Source organism: Aulonocara stuartgranti (assembly GCF_965226115.1).
Source record: "Aulonocara stuartgranti genome assembly, chromosome: 5".
Taxonomy (NCBI): domain Eukaryota; kingdom Metazoa; phylum Chordata; class Actinopteri; order Cichliformes; family Cichlidae; genus Aulonocara; species Aulonocara stuartgranti.
This window is the reverse complement of record NC_138943.1, coordinates 9,595,759-9,618,935: the sequence shown is the minus strand read 5'-3', so window position 1 is coordinate 9,618,935 and position 23,177 is coordinate 9,595,759. Positions and strand designations below refer to the sequence as shown.

At 40.1% G+C, this 23,177-nt stretch overlaps 1 protein-coding gene across 8 annotated transcripts in view; it reads right to left on the bottom strand.

The window, feature by feature from the left end:
• The window catches only part of ephb2b (eph receptor B2b), a gene marked incomplete at its 5' end in the record, with an annotated part of 170,500 nt that overhangs the window by 50,269 nt on the left and 97,054 nt on the right, over positions 1–23,177 (bottom strand). For 7 of the 8 annotated variants that reach the window (XM_082532132.1, XM_082532134.1, XM_082532133.1 and 4 more), the window contains one exon: positions 12,075–12,759. In XM_082532132.1, coding sequence (XP_082388258.1) covers positions 12,075–12,759 — 685 coding nt within the window. Of the gene's footprint in view, positions 1–12,074; positions 12,760–23,177 lie in introns of those variants that run through there. The other variant, XM_082532139.1, reaches the window with a different exon arrangement.

Below are 23,177 nucleotides of genomic sequence, written 5' to 3'. Positions count from 1 at the left end.
TTCTAAACAAATAAAACTTTATTTGAAAGTTTATTTCAATACAGAAAAAGTATAAAATACAGTAACAATGTGTTCCACTGGGAACCAGTGCGGGCCTCCTAAGAGGTCAAATACCTTCTTATCAGCACACTAACAGGTTCTGGCTCGACAAGCTCAATTAGCTAGCGCTTAGTGCAGTGTATGAGAAGTCCACGCTCTCAGCACAAGTCCCATATCAACAGAACCAGGGAGATGACAGACAAGCCAGGCCCACAAAGGCCCAATTGTGGCTATCCCTAGAAGACCAATGAATGGCTAACGGAGGAGGAAGGACTTATGTTCTCAGGGGTTTTGTGATGTGGCTGATAAAATCTCTCAGGTGAATGACAATGCCACTGTAGAAACTCTACTGAATAAATTACTTCCATTGAGGTCAAAATCCTGAAATGAGTTTTACAGAAAATCTAGTGTTGATAGATGAGGTTAAAATGAAAGATTGAAACTGGGAATATATTAAGTATAATGTGCTGTTTTCTTTTGCATACTCAAGGATTTACAGGAAAGAACTTATACATCACTTTTGATTGGGCTTCTGTTTTGTTTGGAAGACCAAAAAGATAAACAGTGAAGTGTTTAGGCACATCTGATAAAAGTCTTCTGATGAAACAATGACAGTATTTCTGGATCGCTGATGATTTGACTGGAATAACAGTGATCCTGTTGATGCCCATCCCTCTTGCAACATAATACTGACAGATAATGAGGTGCGTCAGAGCCATGATTTCAATCATAGTCAGTCATTTAGTAATGGGAAACCTGCCTGCTGGCATGGCGTACAAGCAGATGGAATTTAAACCACCTTTTGCCAAGTTTTCATTGGCTCTTTTCCCCATTGCCACACTTTATTAGCAATGAGGTACAATACTGTGAATGATCCGTACTTAATCACACTGCCTGCAGGCCAAATTGACTCTCATAATCTCACAAGTTTTCATGTTGTTAAGGAAACATCTTCTGAGGGCCTTGAGTGTCATGGTCCTGGGCCATGTGGGCCCAGTATTCTTAGTTTCTTGTATTTTTGTATTTCGTTCCTTATTTAGGCTATGTTTCCTACGTTGTCCTGTTGTGGTGTTCCTTATTTGACTTCCCCTTGTGACTTTTATCCCCTGTGTGCCCCTCTATGTATCTGTGAGCCCTCATCTCCCCTCCTTGTTTCATTCCATGTTTCCCCAGCCCACTATGCCCGTGCTCTCTCTCTCCTCCTGTTTGCACCTGTGTACTTCCTGTTTTACTTTGACAGTCTCCCGTCAGTGTTGTTTACTCCTGCCATGTCTTGTTATGTTTATCTGTGTCAGCTGTGTTCCCATGTGTGGCCACTTCCCCTGATCATTCCTCTTGTGTATTTAGTCTCTGTGTTTCATGTAGTCTGTGTCGCGTCGTCTGTGTTACCACCCCCTGTGTTCCGTATCTCCAGCCATAGCTTTTTCTTAGTTTATGGCCAGTTTAGGTTTTCTGTTTGAACTATTACCCTTATACTGCCCTCACTCTGGTTTGTTCTGTTATCAGCCATAATAAAAGGCTCGCTTTTGTTTAATCCACTCCTGCATCTTCGCTTGTGTTCGCGTCTGGGTCCAACACACACATTCCCACACGGTCTATCTCCACGGACCGTGACATTGAGAGCATGACCAAATAAACGAATGCTGTGATCAAAATGTTAAAAACAGATCCTCTAGACTACACTTGTGCAGGATTCCTACATTGACAATGGATGTGTGCAAATGTTGTGTCCATCTCCACAAGGAAAATTTGACTGTCTTCTTCCTTGTGTAGACTTGACACAAAGGCTCCACTGAAAGAAAACTACTTAACTACAAGCAATCTGTTGAAATAGGTCATTATGGTGGAGGCAAGCTGTGAATGCGCCACATCCCCAAATCAATACGTGAATTGCTATATTTAGTAAGAAGGTCGCAAGGAGGAGTTATCAAGGCTCTAGAAGGAATGAATGACATCGATGTATCAGTGCTGTGCTTGAGTGGGGCCTGCTCATTTTGGATTCAGATAGCTTCAAAATGTCTTCTCTATTGGGGCTTACTCTCTGTGGAGTGGTGAGCTATCCCTTACGGTGGCTGAAAATGTCACATTCTGCTCAGTGTCAATGTCATAACATTAACCTTCACGATGGTACACTCATACAGTGCAGAGACATATTCTTTCTTATTCTAATTGTCAGTATTCTCATTTGTATTTAAATCATGCAGAATATATCTCGTAGGGAGTGTTTACATTTAATGTTTTATATAATTTAATTAGGTGGGTTGTCGATTTTAAATTATAATCTTCTGAATATTAGTAATATGCGCAGATGCTACCTAAATGAGATAAAACAAAATTTTAAAAACTATAATCCTTGGATCTTCTCTCTGCTTTTGGCAGATGACGTGATTCTGTTGGCTTCATCAGGTAGTGGCTTCCAGCTCATACAGAGTTCACTGCCGAGTGTGAAGCAGCAGGAATTATGGGAATCACGACCTCTAACCTGGGTTAGTAAGTATTTTGGGGTCTTGGTCACGAGTGAGGGGAGACTGCCAAAAGGATTGGGGGGACGTCCACATTGAAGAGAGGTGATGAGAGAGCTGAGCATAAACACAAAGCTGTCAATTTAACAGTGGTTCTTTGTCCCCACCCTCACCCATAACCTAAAGAATGAGGTTGCAGATACAAGCAGCGGAAATTAGTTTCTTTTGAAGGGTGGCTGTACAAAGGCAAAATTCATAATGTAAGTTAACTATAAATCATATATATATCCTATATATCTTACAGTTAATATCATCCCATAAACAAAACAAATCCACTCCCCTGCCAAAGGAAGTTTATGATAAGCAGAGACATAGCATAAGTTTACACTGAGTCTTTCTTTCTAAGTCTCTTTTTGTTCTATTCCTCTTGCCAAATCACCGTTTAGTTTTAACTATGTCTGTCTCCCTGAGAGCTGACAAGATCTGTCTTTTCGTTTCAGCTAAAATCCCCAGCATCGCGATGACTTTGCACAGTGGAAAAAAAAAAGCCAAGACAGAGGGAGACAAAAATCAAAACAGCCTCATTAATAACTGTGACTAATATATTCCATACAGTTCTTTAAGCCTGTTACTTCAGAAGAACAGAGATGCCTATATTGTGGGGGGAGCCAGTAGTGGCCCCAATGTGTGCTGAGATGGTGCCATACAAAGTCAGTTGGTGGGGTGTAATGAAAACACCCTGCACATGAAAATGCACGGATACCCCCACCCCTGATTCCACCCACCTTAAAAGCGAGTGAAACACTGTAAAGACCACACAGCCTTGAGATGACCACAATAAACCAGAACACTGGTCCCAGCACGAAGTGAGCATTTCCCAGGCATCAATACGCTGCAAGGCCAATCTGTGCTTTATAGTAAACACTGGCGGGTGGTTAATGTCCAACTAGAGGAGCAGGGTACGTGATTTTTCTGTTTATCCCCTTGAGTGTGTCTCTGTTTTAGTGCCTGTTATTCTCCAATCCTTCTCTCTCTTTGAGCCACTAAAGCTTTATGAGAGGCTACGCTTTGAGTAAACAGGAAATCAAACCTTGACCTAAAGAACCTTATAGTTCCCTCTTTTTTTAAGGTTAGTGTTAAAATCCAGTATTTATTGTTGAGTTAATAGGTTTTCAGCAACCAATGTATTCAGGTATTCCTTGCATGGAATCCTAGTATCAAGATTTAAATAAATTAACCGTAAAAGGTTCAGATGATACTGAGTGGATAGAGTTGTTCATTATAACAAGAAGTGGCGATATCAATCACTTCCTTAGGTAAAATGAGTGTATCAGCTGAGTCTATTTTAACAGTGTGCAAAGTATGAACTGCTAACGTGTTTGCGTTATCATTCCACGGAATTAAAAGGCTACAGTTCAGCTTATTAAAAGGAAATTAAGAAGTAATTACTGTCCAATTTTCACGCATGATGGGGACATAAAAACACAATTGATAATATCTCAGTACTGCACTCATGCTGTGAGGTCCAAAGGAAGCAATGTTTTTTCACCCCCACACAAGGCAGCAGCCTTCTTATTAGCTTGTTATTTTGCCACCAATAAAAAAAACCCCAACTAAAATCCCTAAAGGGTTTACTGTATAACCTGTGGGACAATAAAACTAATCATAATGCAAAGACCTAGAGGTAGAGAGGAAGAACACGAAAGAGTGGGGCATTGTGAGATTTGTCACCCATAAACCACGGGTACATATTATAATGAACTGGAAAGCGTATTCTAGCTGACTAGATAAGGATTAGCCAAGCGGATTGTGCCATGCCTTTCATCTTCCAAGGCATGTTTTCAAAAAAAAAATCTGTATCCTTTAGATGAACCCAGTTCTTTACAAGAGTGCTAAGAATGAGAAAAACCGTGTCGAACCATACCTTTTAGCCAATAGCTTGTGAATTTCCACGGGAGAGTGGAACAGCTCATTATACTGAGTAATTTATTTGCTTAGCAGCAGCCCGATGGGAGGTAAAAAAGTTTTAACATCCAGAAAATTCTGTAAGTAGCCCATTTACAAAGCAGAGCTGTCCCCCGCAGCAATGAAACACCATCCCCCTCAAAGTGGCTTCAACAGTTAAACCAGGCCAGTATTTTGGCTGAAGTACTAGTACTGGATAGAGTGACAATGTGTGTGTAGGAAACCAACAATAAAATAGATCTTGGAAAAAAAACATGAATTAGAGAATACGCAGTTAAGTGTCAAGTACAGACGCTGCTTATCTGTGTTTTGTAATGGCAGTGATTCTGGCTGTGACTATTTTTACTTTTGGTAGCTACAAGGTTCTAGGAATAGATAGTCTTAAGATATCTAAAATTAGGTGCAGATATACACAGTTCTCTCACTATGAAGCCTCAAGATCCTCTCACTTTCTTCTACTGTCATCTGTAGTTCAGGCTTTTTGCTTATCCTCTGAAATATCTGATATAGCATCCAGTACATGGGCTAGTAGAGAATTCAGATCAACATTCATGGCTCCAGAAGCCAAAATGATGACACTGGAGATGAGCTTTTTTTTCTTCTTGCACTACTACTGTTTGTGGTTTTGAACTCTGGAGCACATTTTCCTACCACCATCAGTTTAAACTGCACTAACTTAGGTGATCCTCATCCGGCAACATGACAAAGTTACACTTGAGATCAAATCTAGTTCTATTTAAATCATTAATTTTAAAATCGTTTTTCAGATCATTTTCAGATCATTCTTGAGGTGTGATGTTTGATATAGTGAATGACCTAATACAATATTAGTGAGGTGGATTTCAGCCAGAAGTCGGGAAGACACATGTAGTAACCTGGCTAAGAAAACACAGCACAGTTGTACAGCAGTGGTTCTCAACAGGGGAGAGCTTAACTTTTCATGGGGCTTTGCGTGGAAGTGCACAGTTTAAGACTCAAACACCTTCCTGGGAGACCGATGACAGAAAACTTTGCTATAAGAGTCCAACTTCTGGGATGACATTAACCAGATGGTTTCTAAACATTATGGAATGAAATCCACAAATAAAATAAATATCAACATAACCTCCTTGATTTGGTTGTTGACATTGCCCAAACTCTGCAGAGGCTCCGGGGGTTACGTAAAGCTTGCGTGGACACAATCACCACACTGAGATGGACAGAGATGTTGCCCTTGAATCCAAGGATATTTTCTGTTTGTTGGTTCTTCTTATTCAGTCTCAGCCTGTGGAAACAGTCGTTAAATTAACTCAATCTTTTTTGTTTTCCTTTACAGCAGCAGGAAGTCCTTTCTGAAGCTAAATCGCCTTGATTGCCGACTAATTAAATGCACAGGAATTTATCTTAATGACACTGCAAGGGAGATATATCGACAACACAGAGATTTACAGTGCATGCTGACTCATGCTACAAAGTTAAGTGGCACTCATAGTGTCAAGCAGATAAATAAGTATACATTTAAACCACTTAACTGTAGAAATTACTTTTCTTTTCTTTTTTTAAATCCAAGTACTGGAGGTCACTGTATGTAAAGGAAAAAAAAATGCTTATTTCTCCGTATTGGTCATATTATGAATTATGGTTCAAAAGTCAAAGAAAGCAGACTTATTTTCATATTAACAGCCAAAGTTTTTCATATTATATAAAGTGTTTTTGAAAGGAACTGTACCGTCTCATCTCAATGCGTACGACCAAGTAATCCCTAAGCTGAAGTCAAAACATCAGAATGACAAAATACCGCAATTATGAAGTTTATGGCATTAATATTCTCTCCCTGTGATATCTTTCTCTTCGGCTGCTCAGTGGAGATTATCTCTCTTGGTTATTAGTGCAGCATGTTGACAGGCATTGGGGCATGTTACACTGATAAGAGAAGAAGAAGAGAAACGAACTCTAGCTCTAGCCTGTCCCTGTTAATACGTCCCACCTACACTTTGCCTTTCAATTCCATTTATCTCTTTCCCTTCCCATCTCTTGGCCTCACTAGTGCAGCTATTTAATCTTTAAGCAAGTGAAGTTTAGCAGGGGAGAGATCTTTGTTGTTCGGTGATGCTTCTCATTTTAGATCCTATTATTGTTTATAAGACTCTGCAGAGGAGGAAGCAAATATCGAATGAAATAAAAAAGCAACACAATAAATGACTGTTAGATTATAACTAAAACACCTGTCTATAATGCTGCAGTGTTCCCATTGTGCTCCCACTCAGAGTGGTCTAGAGCTTCTGAGTCTGAAACACTGTGATGCTGTATGAGACTGAATGGTCACCCTCCTAAAATGATCAAGGGTTTACCTCTGTGTGAACAAGCATGCACACACTATGGGCATAAATTACATGTGGCACTTCTAAGCACTTTTAATCAGTGACATGAACACTGTTTTTTCTCTGCTCTCACTTTTAGATTAGCTGCAATGTAGGTCAACAGCACACAACACAAGACACCACAATTTTTTCAGTGTTGACCGAGTTCTAATATATCATTGAAAGAAGCAAAAAAAAAAAAACAAGGTCACTGATACTCGAGAGGGATTCCTGTCTTAAACAGTGAGCTCAATTGTTTCTCTTTTTCTGTGTTTTTTTTTTTTTTTTACCAGACAGATGCTTTATCCATCAGTCTCCCTTAGCTGAGAGAGCAAGGATTCCTCTAACAGGACACGGGTCGAGGACATCTGAGAGACAACACATGGGGATGTTTTGACAAAGCCCCGGCCTCGTCTCTGATGAGAAAGAGTCCCATATGGATGGATCTGTGCACTGCACGGCTCTCATTTCCAGAATTGCCTGTCCAAGGCAAATTAATCACAAATAAATCCATAAGGTCTCAGACTTGTCACTCTGCCTTGCATTCATGGAGAAATCCCAGAAAACTACCTATAGTATCTTGGGGCTCAGAGTGAGACAGGTAGAGGTGTTACAAGCAAGAAGCAGACCAACAGGAAGCCCTTACAGTCAAGGAGAAGGCCAATAATGTGAAAAGAAGTGCCGGGATTATAAGAGGTCATACTGTCTGAATTTGAGATTCAAAAGATGGTGTGGGATAATGAGGAGTGTGACGGAGGGGCATATGGAGCAGAGCCCGGCATGTGCAAAACCATGTGGAAAACGTTTGCAGGCTTAACAGGCCATGATCTTTGAATTCTGAGAGATTCGCAGGGATCGCGGGTCACGTTATCACATCCACATATGATAAATGTGCTGTGAAAATGAGGATAATAAAGTGCATGTGTATGGGTATACAAATGACTGCTTACTGTTATTTCATTTGTGTACTAACAACACGGCTGAATTTTGACAGTTTTGTCTTATTAGACTCTTTCTTTCCCTTATCTGAAGCTCCCTTAATTCTTCTTGTTTTTCACCCTTTTTGCTGCTATATGGATGTGTGCAGGGTGGAGAACAGACAGAGAAATAGAAGACCAGCAGACAGAAAAAAAAAGCACCTGGCCATACTGAAATCCCATCACAGTGGGGAAGAAGGAATAAAGGCTCCTGAATGTTCCCTGGGGCCCCTCTGGGAACAAAATGACATGTCTTAGAGCTCGTCTATTCACCTCCTGCTGTTACAACATCCTACAATGTGTATAGACCAAAGAGGCCGCCTCTATCAAACACACATCACAATCCTTTATTGGATCCGTGTTTAAAAGAAAAGGGGGGTAAAAAAGAAACCAGTAATGGAAATTAAGGGATGCTGCTTATGATGCAGATATTAAGTCATGTTGTCTGTAATGCCATTTAACAGGCAAATGTTGCAGTAATGAACATCTGCTGAGGCACTAATTTGTATTCCTTATGTTTAACTAAACAGCTAACAGCAGCCGAAGTAGCCATCAATCCACAAGAATACAAGAGGCTTTTACTTTAACATAATATTGTGTGAATGCCTATTGTGTAGGCAGGCTGTTGACATTTTGGTCTCTCTTTCTTTCCCTTATTTTCTCCCACTCTCTCTCTCCCTCACTCGCTTTCCTCCGTTACTGCAGCCCAATGCAAACCTTCCCTCATCTTTGTTTGCACAATGCACAATGCAGCAGAAGCCTTGAGGGGGTGTGTTTGTTTTGTTTTGCTTTGTGTCTTGTTCCACACAGAGGACAGCCATCCAGTCATCAGCATGGCTGTTCCCCACGTGCACTGTTAGTCAATTAGAGCTGCCATTAAAGGCAGAGGCACCGAGGGAAATAAAGGCAGCGGCGTGGATTTGTCTGTGCTGCGCTGATTTCCATCCTTAAAGCCTCTCCAGACGAAGAGGCTGCAATAATTGGGATTCTGACAGTGGGTTAGGGGGACTCATTTCCTGGTTTCGCCTCCTCCCCACCACTTTTCCATGCAATCATGTCTATCCAATCATGTCCGCCCACCACCTACCTTTGCACTCGACCCCCCTAACTCTCTTTATCTATAGCCACATTTGGCTGAAGAATTACTGAAGCCTTTCCTCCTTAATCTAATTGCTCTGGTGTAACTCCAGGAACATTGCTTCCAAGCACCTACTACCGATGATGCAGACCTCACCAGGAGACAGACTTGTGTTGTTTTCCAATTCTTTTCAATGTGACCTAAAACACGTAGTTCTACTATTAGTTGGGAGAAGTTCTCTAATAAACAGTATGTCTAAATACTGGAGTAGTTGCCAATAAATCTGGTAGATATCGGAGTTACAGAATATTACTACTCCAACAAATCTGGGCCACAAGGGTACACAAACTGCTACTTCTTTTACAATACTTTTCTTTCTCCTTAGATACAGTGACTATCAAAATCATTGCCAGACATAAATCAAGTTGTTGTTATCACTGTGACAGATTGTCTCCATCTGAATCTTCACTCCTCAATAACATGAGCCACACTCCCACAGTTGAGACCCTTGAACTCACAATAGCATGGGGTTAGATGATCAGATTACACTCAGGAAAACACACATGGGCATTGTTAAAGGAGATTGCAATTCCACTCATGAACATGGCTCTCATTGTGCCCCACTGAAGAGAATGCTTTTCATTCTAGGGCAAACAGGACCTCATGTGTCTCTGTGGTGCACCATCTCCTCAAGGCTCTGAGGGGAAATCAGATCTTTCTCTTCAGGGCCAGCTCTACTGAAAGGGTCTGGTATGGTTTCTTCACTCATGGCACTTCTTAGAGAAGAAACTTAATCTCACTTATAAGACAATTGCAGAGGGAAAAAAAAGGCCTCAGCAATTCGATGTAAGCACCCCATTCTGCTGTCAATATTTTGACAGATTTCATGACAGCATAATTATTTGCCGGGATCCCTGCCAAGGGTTTAATTGTTACATGCGTAATTACACGTTTAGTTGAGGAGATGTTGGTACAAAGCACTGGTTGCATTATTACTATTAGAGGACAAATAGTGTCTTTCATCTTGCCTCCTTTATGCTGTCTCTACAGCTCCATAATCCCCTCATGTAAGAGGATACCTTACGAACCCTCTGAGGGCACCTCTCACAAATCAATTCATTACCCCATAATATCGGCTGGCATATGTGCATCTTTCATAGATCAATTCATTATCCAACTTCTGGCAGCTGAAAGGCGGCGGCAGACCACAGTTTAATGTAGTGATATCAGTTTGCAGTGTTCAGGAAGATGACTAGAGAGCACATGAATTGAAGGCAGTCTTCCATCCAAAAAGGCTTCTAACCAATCGGGGAACTACAACACAACATCTTTTTTTAGTCGTAATGGTTTTATGTCCTTTCTTGGTAAAGGACACACTTCCCAATTGTTTGTGCTGAAGCTCATAATTATTGTATAGAGCCATAAAATCCATCTCTGTATCATTGTGCTGCATTCCACAGCTGCACTCACAGATAATCCATCCCTCACATAAAGCTTTAATAATGAGTCAATGCATCACAGGATCAAGGGAAACGGAGGGAAAAAGAAAATGGTGAAATTCTGCGCTCATGTAGTGTATATATGCTTGCCAGAATAACTGCCAGTACCCAAATCTACTTTCACTGCCTAAGTGGTGCTGAAGACGAAAAGGGAAAATTGGCCATTAAAAAGGTTTTATCCTAGTTGATCTTGACCAACAAAGCCAGTGAACAGAAACTGAGAAATAAATATGGAGGCAATCAGACAGAGCAGGCAAAACGCAGTGAGGATATGAAGTGGATCAACATACTTTCCCTGAGTGGACAACATTTAATTGTATAATCCCATTTAGCTCAAAATACACCATGACTGAGGACACCCCTGAGATGTTCCAATCCACCACATGCAGTGAATTACATGTAGGTCAGAAAACAAGCAGATTAGTGTAATTATGCATGGATGTGGATCAGAGTAGCTTGCTGCACCATCTTCACATGCCTCTTATTGGCCCATATTCCTTAAGGAGGAGCCGCTGCCTGTCCCCATTAGTAGTCCTTGAACAGGCCTGACAGTGTTTGGGGAGGCAGCACCCATCAGGTTTTACCCTCCCAGCACACAGGTGCTAGGGGATGCGCTGTAATTACAGGTGCACATAAGAGAGGCAGCAACACACCGCTCTGAAATGCAGGTGGGTGGTTTGTTGTGCTGAGCTGGATCAGCACTGCTGCAGTCCGCAGGTTACACGCTGCTGTGCTGCTTCAAGTGATCAGCATCTCTAAGCACGCTGACCAAATGCCACCTGGCAGAGTGTGGATAGGGCATGGCACAGGTAAATGTTGGGTGCATTGATGTTTTGAAAAGCCAAATCGATTTGCCTGAGAGGGATTCCAATTGACAGGAAAATGTGTGCAATTTTGAAAAATGTCCTCTTTGTCCCACTGGTTGAGAGGAGGCATACTACAAGCAGAAGAATTTTACAGATTCAAAATTGTTGCTAGCATTTGAGTGTGTGTGTGTGTGTGTGTGTGTGTGTGTGTGGTCTTATTTAAATATCTGTTGAACTTGATCACTGTGAACAATATGCACAGAGATGTGTTTTTCTCTGGGAAGAAGCTCAAATGCTTAAAAGCACTAATATTAATAAAAAAAATATATATACATATGGAATAAAGAATGTATTCATACAGGAGATAAAACAAAACAAAATCACATACTGATTGTGTATAATTTAAGGATTCGTTTAAGGTCTACTCTAAATGTTCTGCAATTTCCAGAGCAGGAAAGTTAATAAACAACTGCTTCTTTGAAAAGCAGTTATGATTTTAAACCAAACACCTGTGTTGTTTGGTGCTGCGATTCACATCCTTTTACGGCAGCTCAGAAAAACTCAACATGTTCTGTAGTCATGACTTCCAGCAGTAGCTGTGTAGTTTAAGATCCAACGCCAGCAACTATTATTTCTGCTGGAAAAAGGATAGGATCATATTTTGTATGGAAATGCCCCAATGTTGAATAAGCTATGCATAGAATATGTACCTCCCATCATATTCTTGATATATTACCTAATATCATTTTATAGTGTCAATTACATTGTAATAAATAGATCTCGGAACAGCTTAGTGCACTACAAGAGATAAAAATTGCAAGGACTATATCCTTTAGTTGATGGAGTACACTGTTATGACAGAGAAGACTGATTAACTAGTCTTAGGAGAAAACAGAGAGCAAAACATACCTCGACAAACAGTCCCATTTTCCACAGGCTCATTCCCAGCTTTGCACATACAGCGCCCGATAGGTACCATCCACTCTCCATCGCCGTTGCAGTACAGCTTAATAGGCACATCCACCTCCTCTGCATTTGGGATACAAACCCCTCTTGCTGCCACAAGGGAGGTGCTCTCTGCTCCAGATAGGGTCTCCTGGAATAATGCCCCGTTAGTGATTATACGAGGACACTTCCGGTAGAAGACACGAACAGCGATGAGAGACATGCAGCCGCCATAATCTTGGAAGGCCAAGTAAAAGCCATTCCGTGACACTGGGCCAAAGCTTCGAACCTCAGTGTTAATCTTCATCACTCTGCCCCCAAGGTCGACCTGGGAGAAGCTCTCATCTGCTGCAATGGTGTCAACCTTGATCCAGGGGTTCTCCATCCACGGTGGTGATGTTCTGGTGACTGAATCAGAATCAGATTCATAGTAATATAGGTTAAAAGTCTCTTTACAGGAGCCTGGAACATTAGGAATGCTACTGCAGTCCCTAACAGAGAACTTCATCTCCACGTGGATTCGCTGCGCACCGCGACGCCGGATGTATTTTGTCCGTACCCAGTTGTTCTGATTGGTGTCGAAAACATTACAGACTTGGTACGTCCGGATGGTGTTCATGTTTTCATCATAACCGCTCACCTCTTCCCACTGTTGATCAAAGACATGGAATAAATTTTGTGTCAGCTTTCAAAAACACTTTGATTTAAATACATTAAAACAAAATAAAGCAAAAAACCTGCAACAGAGACACTCGTAAGCCATATTCAATAATGTTTTTTGATCATTTCTAATAACAGAAATTATCATCAAGTCCCGGAGCTACCTAGTTTCCAGCAATAACAGGTATGTTTTCATTCACTTCTAATAACTTCAATTACTGGGAGTAATCAGCTTAAAACAATATTTTGATTCTAATGACTTCGTGGTAAGAGGAAACATAATATCTCTAATAACTTTACAAGGATGCATTCCACTAGCTTAAAGAACAAATGAGAACCAGCCCTCCCAGCATGTTCAAACACGAGTATTACCTTGAGAAAAGGAAAAGCCTTCTCCAACTTCTCAAGGTAATTATTAAGAAATTAAAGTATGTTTCATGCTTACTTTGAATCATACTTAACTTAATTTCATTCGATACAGTCAATAAAATAACAGTTTTCAAAACAATAGTAGCAATAGTAATAGAAAGAACTTCTTCTACTGAAAAAAGGCTCACTCTTCAGGGCTTCTAAAACGTTGCTCGGTTATTCCTAATGCTTAATTTCTGGATACTTTAGGTCAGGGTATGAATTGAGTTTCAAGCTTCATCGGGCAGCAGTTTTTTGCATGGTAGAGTCTGTCAAGAGTTAAATATAGCATTTAAGAGTACGTGTTAAACTTTTAGAAAGAATCTCATTTGGGGAAAATAAATGCATTTTGGGTGGTTATAGAAAAGGAAATCTTTTTCCACAGGCTTAGACTTCTTATATTCGACTGCTCCTTCCCATTTTCTCAGTAAAGGAATATTTCACATGCTATACCGCTCAAAGAGAAATTGGAGATGTGACATTAGTCACTTGAACACAGCAGAGAGACTCTGGTTTATATGATAGCGTGTCCTACTTTTTTTTTTATTGTAACTTAATAGGACACATTCAAAGCACATGCTGTTATGGGGTATTGAAAATGTAGTGAAAGCGCCTTTCACTATGGTGAAGCACTGAGAAAACATGACATGAATTTTCCACAATCAAAGTCACACTAAACTGGCATAATCATATTACACAGGTAATCATATAAAGAATAATCAGGGGGCAAATTTTACTCCAGGTTTTTTCAGCATGCTGTTCCACTTCAAAGTCCACATTCTGCACACCAATTTAAGTTCTCGCTCCAGCTATACAGAGTCCAGATGCAGCCTCTGTGGATTTCCTGCCCCTTGGCTAAGGATCAAACCAGCTTTAAACACCATGTACTCTAACCACTATGCAGGCCATGACCTTGACCCCAGCATCTCAGCCAAGAAAAGAATCCAGTTCTCACCCCCATGAACCACTTTGCATTGGCTGCTCCTGCTACGGCTTCTACCATTCTTCCTCCCCCTTCACTCTTCACTTCACAGCTGATATAATTTCTCAAATTAGTGCCCACTTAGTGAGGATTTTGACAGATTTTGACGGTTTGGGAGAAAAAAGTCACCCCTCCTGTTACAAACTTGCATTCTATCAAACACTTTTACTAATTAAAGCAGCTTTAGTTCTTAATTCCCATGTCCCAGTTAATCATTGCTAGTGTAATGCTTGGCGTGACCCAAACAATCACAGAAGCCAACCTAAACAGAAAAGTCTGATGTGCAGCCAAAAATAATACTAATAATGAGAGAGAGAAAAAAAGCTGCATTAAAAAATTTAATAAAAGCTTAAATGGGCCAGTCATCCAGGCAGCACTGAAAAAAACTGAAGTCTCCCTATTAAAAAAGAAAAAAAGTGTTTCAATTGAAATTTATATTTATATTTCTCTTCTTGACTATCTATTTACAAATGAATTTCTAGCGTTAATCCTTATATTGATTATCTCACTATAATTATGAGGATTTTCCTTCCGGTACCTTTAGAGATCAGATTAAAACCTAATTAGTTGGAAGGCATGGATGTATGTGCTACAGTTCACGGGTATGGTTAACAGGGAAGGAAAAAAATCTGTCTTTTGCCCAGTATTGGCAGACATCATCATCCCAGGTCATGAGCACCCATTGACCTTCCCACTTGTTGAGGAGCAGTAGGGAGGCTGTGGGCCAATTAAATAAGAGCGGACAGCTTGCTTGTAGTGAGCAGAGCATTGGGCAATCACAGTTTAATAAAATGAATGTGGAGACAGGTGGGGGTTGCTACTAATGAGGGATGCAGACAGGGGAAACTCCAGGAAAGTGTTGGCAGAGATGTGGGGGAAGGGTTGAATCTGGCTAAAAAAGACCCCAAACAAAATGTGTTTTGATGAAGGGCCCCTTTTTGTCCTGTCACGGCCTCTTTGCCCTGCTTTCATCACAGCCAGTGGAGGGAAGCAAATGGGGCATAATAAGACCCTAACGATCAAGCGCAGAGTGTGAAATTAGAAGAAACGTCTTCATTTTCACAGCTTTTTGCACTGGCTCTTCACGGAGAATGCTGTAAAAGGTGGTCGTGTGTTTTGAGTACAGCAGGTGAAGGTAGCACTGATGGAGGATGTCTAGAGAGATTAGATGGAGGGAATGAGCTGCCCTCAGATGACGATGGAAACAAAAACTCCTACTCATTGTACCAAGATCCTGATACATTTGGCCAAAGTTTTCTCAGCAAAAGTCAACAAGCAATGGAATAAGCGCACTGAACAGTACACTAATAGACCGTAAAATAAGCTCCTTTGCATTTGTGCGTGATTTGGGGTAATTTTTCAAAACTGTTAGACATGATACTGCTTCAAGATAAACAAAAACTAATGGTTTTTCACGGTACACATGCTTCCTTCCTCAGAGAAACATCCTCTCATGATGAAAAACCAATGGTGTGAAACCGAATGCGCGACTGGTTCCAAACAAAAGCACACTGTTCTGCGTTTTAATTGCTCTCGTTGGGGTCCTAGCTCGAACAATCTTGGGTCGAATGGTGCAAGAAAATAGCTTGCTATGTTTGGTTGAACCTGCTGGATGTTACTCATTGGTTAATCCAAACGTACTTAAACAAACACTAGTATTTACCTGCATATAATAAGTGATTACTCTGACAAAAAGCAGGTTTTAAAAACTATGATAGAATCTTTGAGAATCCCTAGCAGTGGCATAGGAAAGTAAATTGTTACATTCATGGCACAGTCTAACTACTTTTCAAATACACTTCTTGTTACATGAAGTGTACTAGAGTCCAGGCAAGTAATTGCTCTTGTACTTTACACAGAACCTCTATTTTCCTGCCAACTGTTGTTATGTTTTCTTAACAAACTATTTACAGGTCCACTAACTGCCGAGGAGTCTGATTTAGATTACTCTGGAAAAGCAACACTGAGAAACTATTGTCTTAAACAGAAAAAAAAAAGCTTCAGAGCGTGAACTCTCTCAGGCAAATTTTCTTATAATTTCTTGAAGTAGTCTTTAGGAATAGTTCTCCAGGCTTAATTGCCAGCATTTTGGTAATTTTTCACCATTGTCATGTTGAAACAATCAGATATTTTCCAGCCCAAAACCTGATGGTACTTTTCTGTGTTGATGAATCCATAAGTACAATAATGGTCCCAAACACCACTGGCTGAAATGGAGCCCCAAACCATGACAGAGCCACCACGGTGTTTTAAATATGGCTGTAAATGGTAAATGGCCTGTATTTGTATAGCGCTTTTCTAGTCCCTAAGGACCCCAAAGCGCTTTACACAATCAGTCATCCACCCATTCACACACTGGTGATGGCAAGCTACATTGTAGCCACAGCCACCCTGGGGCGCACTGACAGAGGCGAGGCTGCCGGACACTGGCGCCACCGGGCACAACGACCGAGACTGTCCGAGCCGGGGCTCAAACCGGCAACCTTCCGATTACAAGGCGAACTACCAACTATTGAGCCACGATCGTAGGAACTCATGTTTGTATCGCTCTCCTGATCTCCTCTGTACAATGATGATTTAAAACACATATTTCAAATTTGGACTGATCCCTCAATAAGACCTGTTGCCAGTGTTGTTTTAGTCCAGTTCTTTTGCAGTTTGGCACACCTTAGCCTTTTATGCCCATTTCCCTTCCTTTAGAGTGTTATCTTGATAGTCACTCTTCTTTTGGGACCATTTTTGATGTGTCTTCAGCAAACAGTAGTTGCTGCAGAGCCACATGTATCTCTCAGGTATTTTACGTAGTCTTTGCTGGATTTTCGTCCCTAATTCTTAAGATCAAGACTTTTTGATACTTTTCAGCTGCTGTAGGAAGTTTTTTTAGGCTTCCAACTTCTCTAAATTCTTCAAGTTTTTCCAAGGAACGACACAACATGCCATGCCAGGATATACCAAGACTTTGGCCAATGTCTCTTTAGAAATCACCTTGATGTTCAGACAGTTATTTTTGCTGTTTTTCCTAGATTTCACTTGAATGATTCATAGGTCACTGTTAAGGAGCTTAACAAACAAATAAACAAAACCAAAAAAAGGCCTTTCCTCTGAAAATATCAGGTACAAGGACTGGACTGAAAATATATGAAAAATAGCCAGTGTCCAAAGAAAAACTTCCAGGACGTCTAGAAAGGCAGGACAATTATTACTCTTTTAAAAATTACTTGAAAGTCTGGTTCCTTGCAACACAAAAAATGAAGGAATGAGGGTTGGCACAAGACTTTTACACAGCATTGTAGATTGTGCTGGACTCGAGACTGCTGCTCCCCTCTTCTTCTGTAGTTATTTAAGGTGCTCCAGTTCAGTGAAGCTCACTGAGAGTGAGGCCCAGAATCAATATCTCTTGTGCCATTTGAGGAGAGAGAAAGAAAAGTTCACCTGACCTGCAATCCATGTCTCTTCATGACAGTATGTCTCTACTTTATCTGTAAAGCCAGGCGGAACGCACCGACAAGGCTGAATTATTGACTAGAGCAGGCCCTACAGCTCGGATTATTAACTAAAGACAGTCTTTTCTTTAAGTCCATGGTTTCATATCTCTTCATAAGTTGTTTTTTTTTAGCAAAAATATATAAATTATGTACATTATGTAAAAGATATTGTATACTACCTCTTGTATCCATTTATCGTGTAATTTAACAGTAACTTTATTTAAACACAATTTAAACACAATTAGTAGGCACAGGTGTTCTTTGTTTATGTTTATGCTGTAATAAATAACCCCACTCTCCTATTTCTGATTTAAGAAAACTTTTATCCATGTTATGGCTTTGTGTAAGTGCCATATTAAACTTTTGCAAATATAAAAAGGTACGTAAAAGGGCAGAGAATTGCACAAAATACAACCAATTTAAGTGCGGATGTTAAATATTTCAAGGATCCTGCCATGGAAAATCCAGACCAGACTGCAAAACCCTCAGAATCAAGGTGCTGTATTTGAATCTGCTTAACCAGCTGCTGCCAATCTGGGCATGAAATGTGATGTTTTGATTACATTAACTTATTTGAGAACTGCACTTGTGATTGACAAGTCATTAGCCAATTAGCACACCCTTCCACCAATCCTTCTAACTCTATTAATGAACAAAGTTTGAAGAAAGAACTTGATGCCTACTAGTGCATACCCATGCTATTGTACTGTTTGGCCTGTTCATGATGTTCAAACTGATGGGGGCTACTTAATCAGGAGTGGTAGATATTGTTTATATTTTAAAAATGGGCCATTTCAGCCTACTGTTAGGTAGTCACTAAGTATGCATGAGTCAACTTTTCTAGATCTACAAGAGACGCTATTTTCAACAAACAATAGGAAGCTTACATTAGGTGTTATAGGTACACAGAATATAAAAAGCAAGTAATGCATCATGCATAATTCAACTTTTGTGGCTATATAGTAGATGTTGTGAAATAAAAAAAATTATAGGAAGTGTTAAATGGTCATTTTTGCCCATTGCTAGGTAGTTGCTAGGTAACATAATGACATAATAATATCTGCTACAAAAAATTCAGTGATCTAAGATGTGCCAAATTTGGCTGTACAACTCCTGGTGGTCTGGAAGGAGTTTGCAAACAAAGAAGAGATAAAGAGAGATTTCACATATTCTAAAGTTATCTGAAACTACAGATTGATATCATGAGCTCATCAGGAAACTACTGAGATCACTGTCCGGCTTCTTTACAATGAAGTCTTTTTGCAACCACAGAAGTTACCCCCAAGTGCTCTTTAGAAAGAATTCAGTTTTAAGGCACTTCCATGCCAGCTTCATTTTTCAGACTCCGTCTGCTAAATCCGTCTTTTAAACTGTCTGAAGCAGAACAGTCATAGTCATGTTGCGTGACCAGTGTTCAAGAACAGCACTTGCATCTTTCCGTAAAACATGAACGTAGTAACCCTGTGGACCTTGGCCCACTAGATCCTTAAGTTAAGCTCAGTGTAAATAACCTTGGTGTAAAAATGGACTCTGACTTTAAACTGAACAAACAGATTAATTCTGTTGTGAAATCAGTTTTTTACCAATTGAGCCTTTCCCCCCAAACTCAAGATCTTCTTATCTTTTAATCATTTTGAGTTACACATGCTTTTATAACAACTCAACTGACTATTGTAATGCCCTTTACACATTACAATGGTCATTTACTTCTGTCAGTGATACTTTCAAGCCTTCCAACATGCTACTGCACACCTCCTTAACAAAACCCGTAAGATGGCTCATATCTCCCCTGTTCTGGCATCCCTTCACTGGCTTCCTGTGCATTTTAGGACTGATTTTAAGATTTTATTGTAAGTTTATAAATCCCTTAATGGGTTGGCTTCCTCTTATCTTGCTGATCTCGTAACACCTTATGTTCCTCAAGGTCTCAGATCTGCAGATTAGCTAATCCTCCATGTACCAAAGAATAGATTTAAGAAACTTTCTCAGCCACAGTCCTTAAACTGTGGAATGAGTTACCTCCACATGTTAGGCTGGTCATTTTGTAAAGTATGCCTTTATTCTTCAGCTTTCAGAGTGAACGCTTTGGTATTTAGTGTTGTATTTTGTGATTCTTTAGATGTGTTTGTGCATGTGTGTGTGTATTCATTTGTTTCATGTGAAGCACTTTGGTCAACTTTGTTATTTTTAACTTTTCTTTATTAATAAATGTGGTTTGGAAAGGAAAGAAAAACAGCTACACTGACACGAAAGCACACAAAACAAAACTCAAAAATATTACTTAGTGCTAATGCTGCCATTCACTTTCAAAATCATCCTCGTGACTAAACTGCTTCCAAAGATTTCCACAAAAACACAAGTGTTATGTCATCTGTTATATTTCTCTAGTAGGACTACTATGCTTGTACAACATATTCAAACTGCATGTAATGCATTCAAGTTGGCAGAAAGTTTTCCTCTGGATCTGTGCAAATGGAGAAACTTAACCAGCATTCAGACAGTCAGTACATTTGTTGGCTACAAATAGTCTACCACAAACACGCTCTTTGGGACTGCTGTTGATGCAGTCAGATTTCTGATAGATGGTTCTGCTTGGAAAGCACAATTTGAAGATTGTTGATTGTCATTACAATCATTCGAAGCTGTGTGAATGTCTTTAAAACTGTTATCTTGGCAACCACATGAAAAATCAAAAATGACTGCACCTATTACTGCAGCGAGCAGCAAGGTCATGCATAAGATTATTTTACCTTTCATATGCTATCTGCACATTTTCAATGATTAAAAGCATGTCATTTTATCATAGATATTTACTGGCAAACCAAGAAATAAAATACATTATAGATAAGTGTTTAGCTGCAAAACAGACACGCAGAACTAAACAGCTTGTTTAACAACCCCAAAACTGGTGAGAATAGTGACACATCACTGACGAACGTACTGTCAGAACTCTAAAAACGTTTAACAGTTTCATAGGTTGACATAACATCTACTGTCTGTTTATAGCATCTTGTCATTACGATGTTTGAATTAAACTGATTTAGTTTCACAGTCCTGAGCCACATAACACATCACTGCTCTATCACTGACAGAAGTAAATAAATTATTCACACAAACATGGAGAAAGAGACCCAGTGGAAAACTCCCGGGGCATAGTCGAGCCATTTGCAGTTGTGGGAAATCTGTCAGAGCAAGAGTGGCTTCCCTAGAGGAACACAGGACAAATGACACCCACTCTCTGCATTCAATTACTACAAGAGAGGCCATGGGAGCCAAATCCTGCAGGAGACTGGGCTTCACCGAGAGGAGAGACTAACCCACGCACAGACATAAGTAGAACTGTCTGCTGCAGTCAACTCTAATCGCCACTGTCCATTACTAATGCACAACATGTGAAAGTTGGAGAACAACTCCATCTTTTACCCCAATTCCACAAAGTTATATGTGGATTACGTTAGCATATTTCTATACATAACTCCAAAATTTCATAGACTTAATTGTGAATTACAACAAATCGGTGGTCACTGTAAACTGTAAACAGCATCCCTGTGTTTTACAAATTGCTCGTTTATGTTTAGAAAAAGCATGCCTTGTTGGTTTACCACACAATTACACGTAAGCAGCCGCATTCTTATTTCCAAAGGAATTCTTAGTTATCTTTGATAAATTACAAGGAAACAAATTTCTTTTACAAACATTCTGCAACATGTGCTGCATATTGTCTTTCTGGAAAAGTGTGCACTGCGGTGTGTCCCTAAATGACACGAGATATATCCTGGTACAGCACCACATTATGACACATACATAATGATAACCTAACCCACAGAGTACCTAATTATGCTCTCTGCCGACGCAGGAGACCTCAGTTTTTCTTCCACAGTAGCTGTGTGTGCGCCATGCAGCCATAAGTCTATTTCTAAATGACTACTGTTGTTAGTACTTCAGCGTGGCAATGAAGAGGTCAGGAGGTCTGACCTGATGTTCACACGTCTCTCAGCTCCACTTGACAGGAAAACCATTGACCACTTAACCCTCCTCTGCTAGTGCTGTTTTTCATAGCTGATTTTCATTAGGTCAAGCTCTCTGGGTAACTTTAGATAAAACACAGCCACATCAGTTTCTTTGCAGCACATCTTTGAAGCTGTTTATCCTAATAATGTGTTCTTGAAGTGCATAAGTAAGGTGTAAACTTGTTGAAACAGTGCTACACATTTACATGTTACCATTACTTTTGTGCAGTCAGTTTCCTTGTGGCCATCTTCACAAAAGCTGCCCAAAGACCCAGTTTAAGTACTGTACACCGAGTGCAGGGGTTTTCATGTGTGGGTGTGCTTAGGCATGGGAAATGCATTTTACTGCCAGAATGTGAGGACTTTTTATTAGGAGATACTTCCTCAACACTTCCTAAATGCCCCTAGCTAAACTTTGGTTTGGTAAATATTATACTGATTCTTAGTGTTTTTATCATTACTATCAAGAATAATGTGGCTGTCTTAGGCACAATATACTGTTTGACTGTCATTTTCCATAATTAAAAAGGAGAGCTGCCTGGCAATACACAGAGAGAGCTATAAAACTTGATTTACACATCCCGAAGCGTAATATTGTTTCATATAAATCACTTCCAAAGACCCACTGTGGGATGACGATTTTGTGGCTTCATTTGAACGAATTTTTTAAAATAATAATTTGACAGACATTATTCAAGTATCCTGTAAAATAAGATAAGAATAATAACAACTGCCATAACATTTCTGACTTTCAGTAATATCATACTGTTTCTTGTTTGCATTGCCATTGTTGTAACATATCACATGCCATGTTAGGATATAGAGTATTTCATGAAGCTACAGAGAACAGTGAAAGCCAACTGCTGGTGCGGCACTCTGCTGGATGTTACTGATCCACGAACTAAGCCCGTGAAGCCATGCATATATATGTGTAAGACAATAGCTTCTGTAAAGCACCTCTTGCTGTTATACTGAGAGGGGGGAGTACGCTCTGTTTCCACACCTGTTGCCCTGGCCCCTAAGGGACAGGCTATCTCCATCACCCTCATTCTTTGCTTTCCAACAGCCCAGGCTTTGGCCAAGCTCAGCCACATCATCATAAAGCCTTAGTGCCCACACCGATAAGGCCAAGCTATACCTGATTAAATCCAAGGGTTTAAGGACTTTACATTTCATTGCACTCCCAATGTGGAACTTTTCCAAAGGAAGCAAGAACTGATTTGGGAAAATAAGAGCCCAAACTAAAAAAAAAAAAAAAAAAAAGGAGAGAGAGAGAGAGAGAGAGAGAGAGAGAGAGAGAGAGAGAGAGAGAGAGAGAGAGAGAGAGAGAAAATCATATTCATAAAACTGAATATGATTTGGAAAAGAAAATAACCACAAACTCAGGCATTACACCACATTTAACTGGAAGACATGTGATTATTGAAGAGCTTAGAGGTCTTTAGTTTGATGTTTAGACTCTAGTTTTACTTATTTTGGCAACCATGAGCATTTTAACTGCATGCACAGAGTTTACAACGGG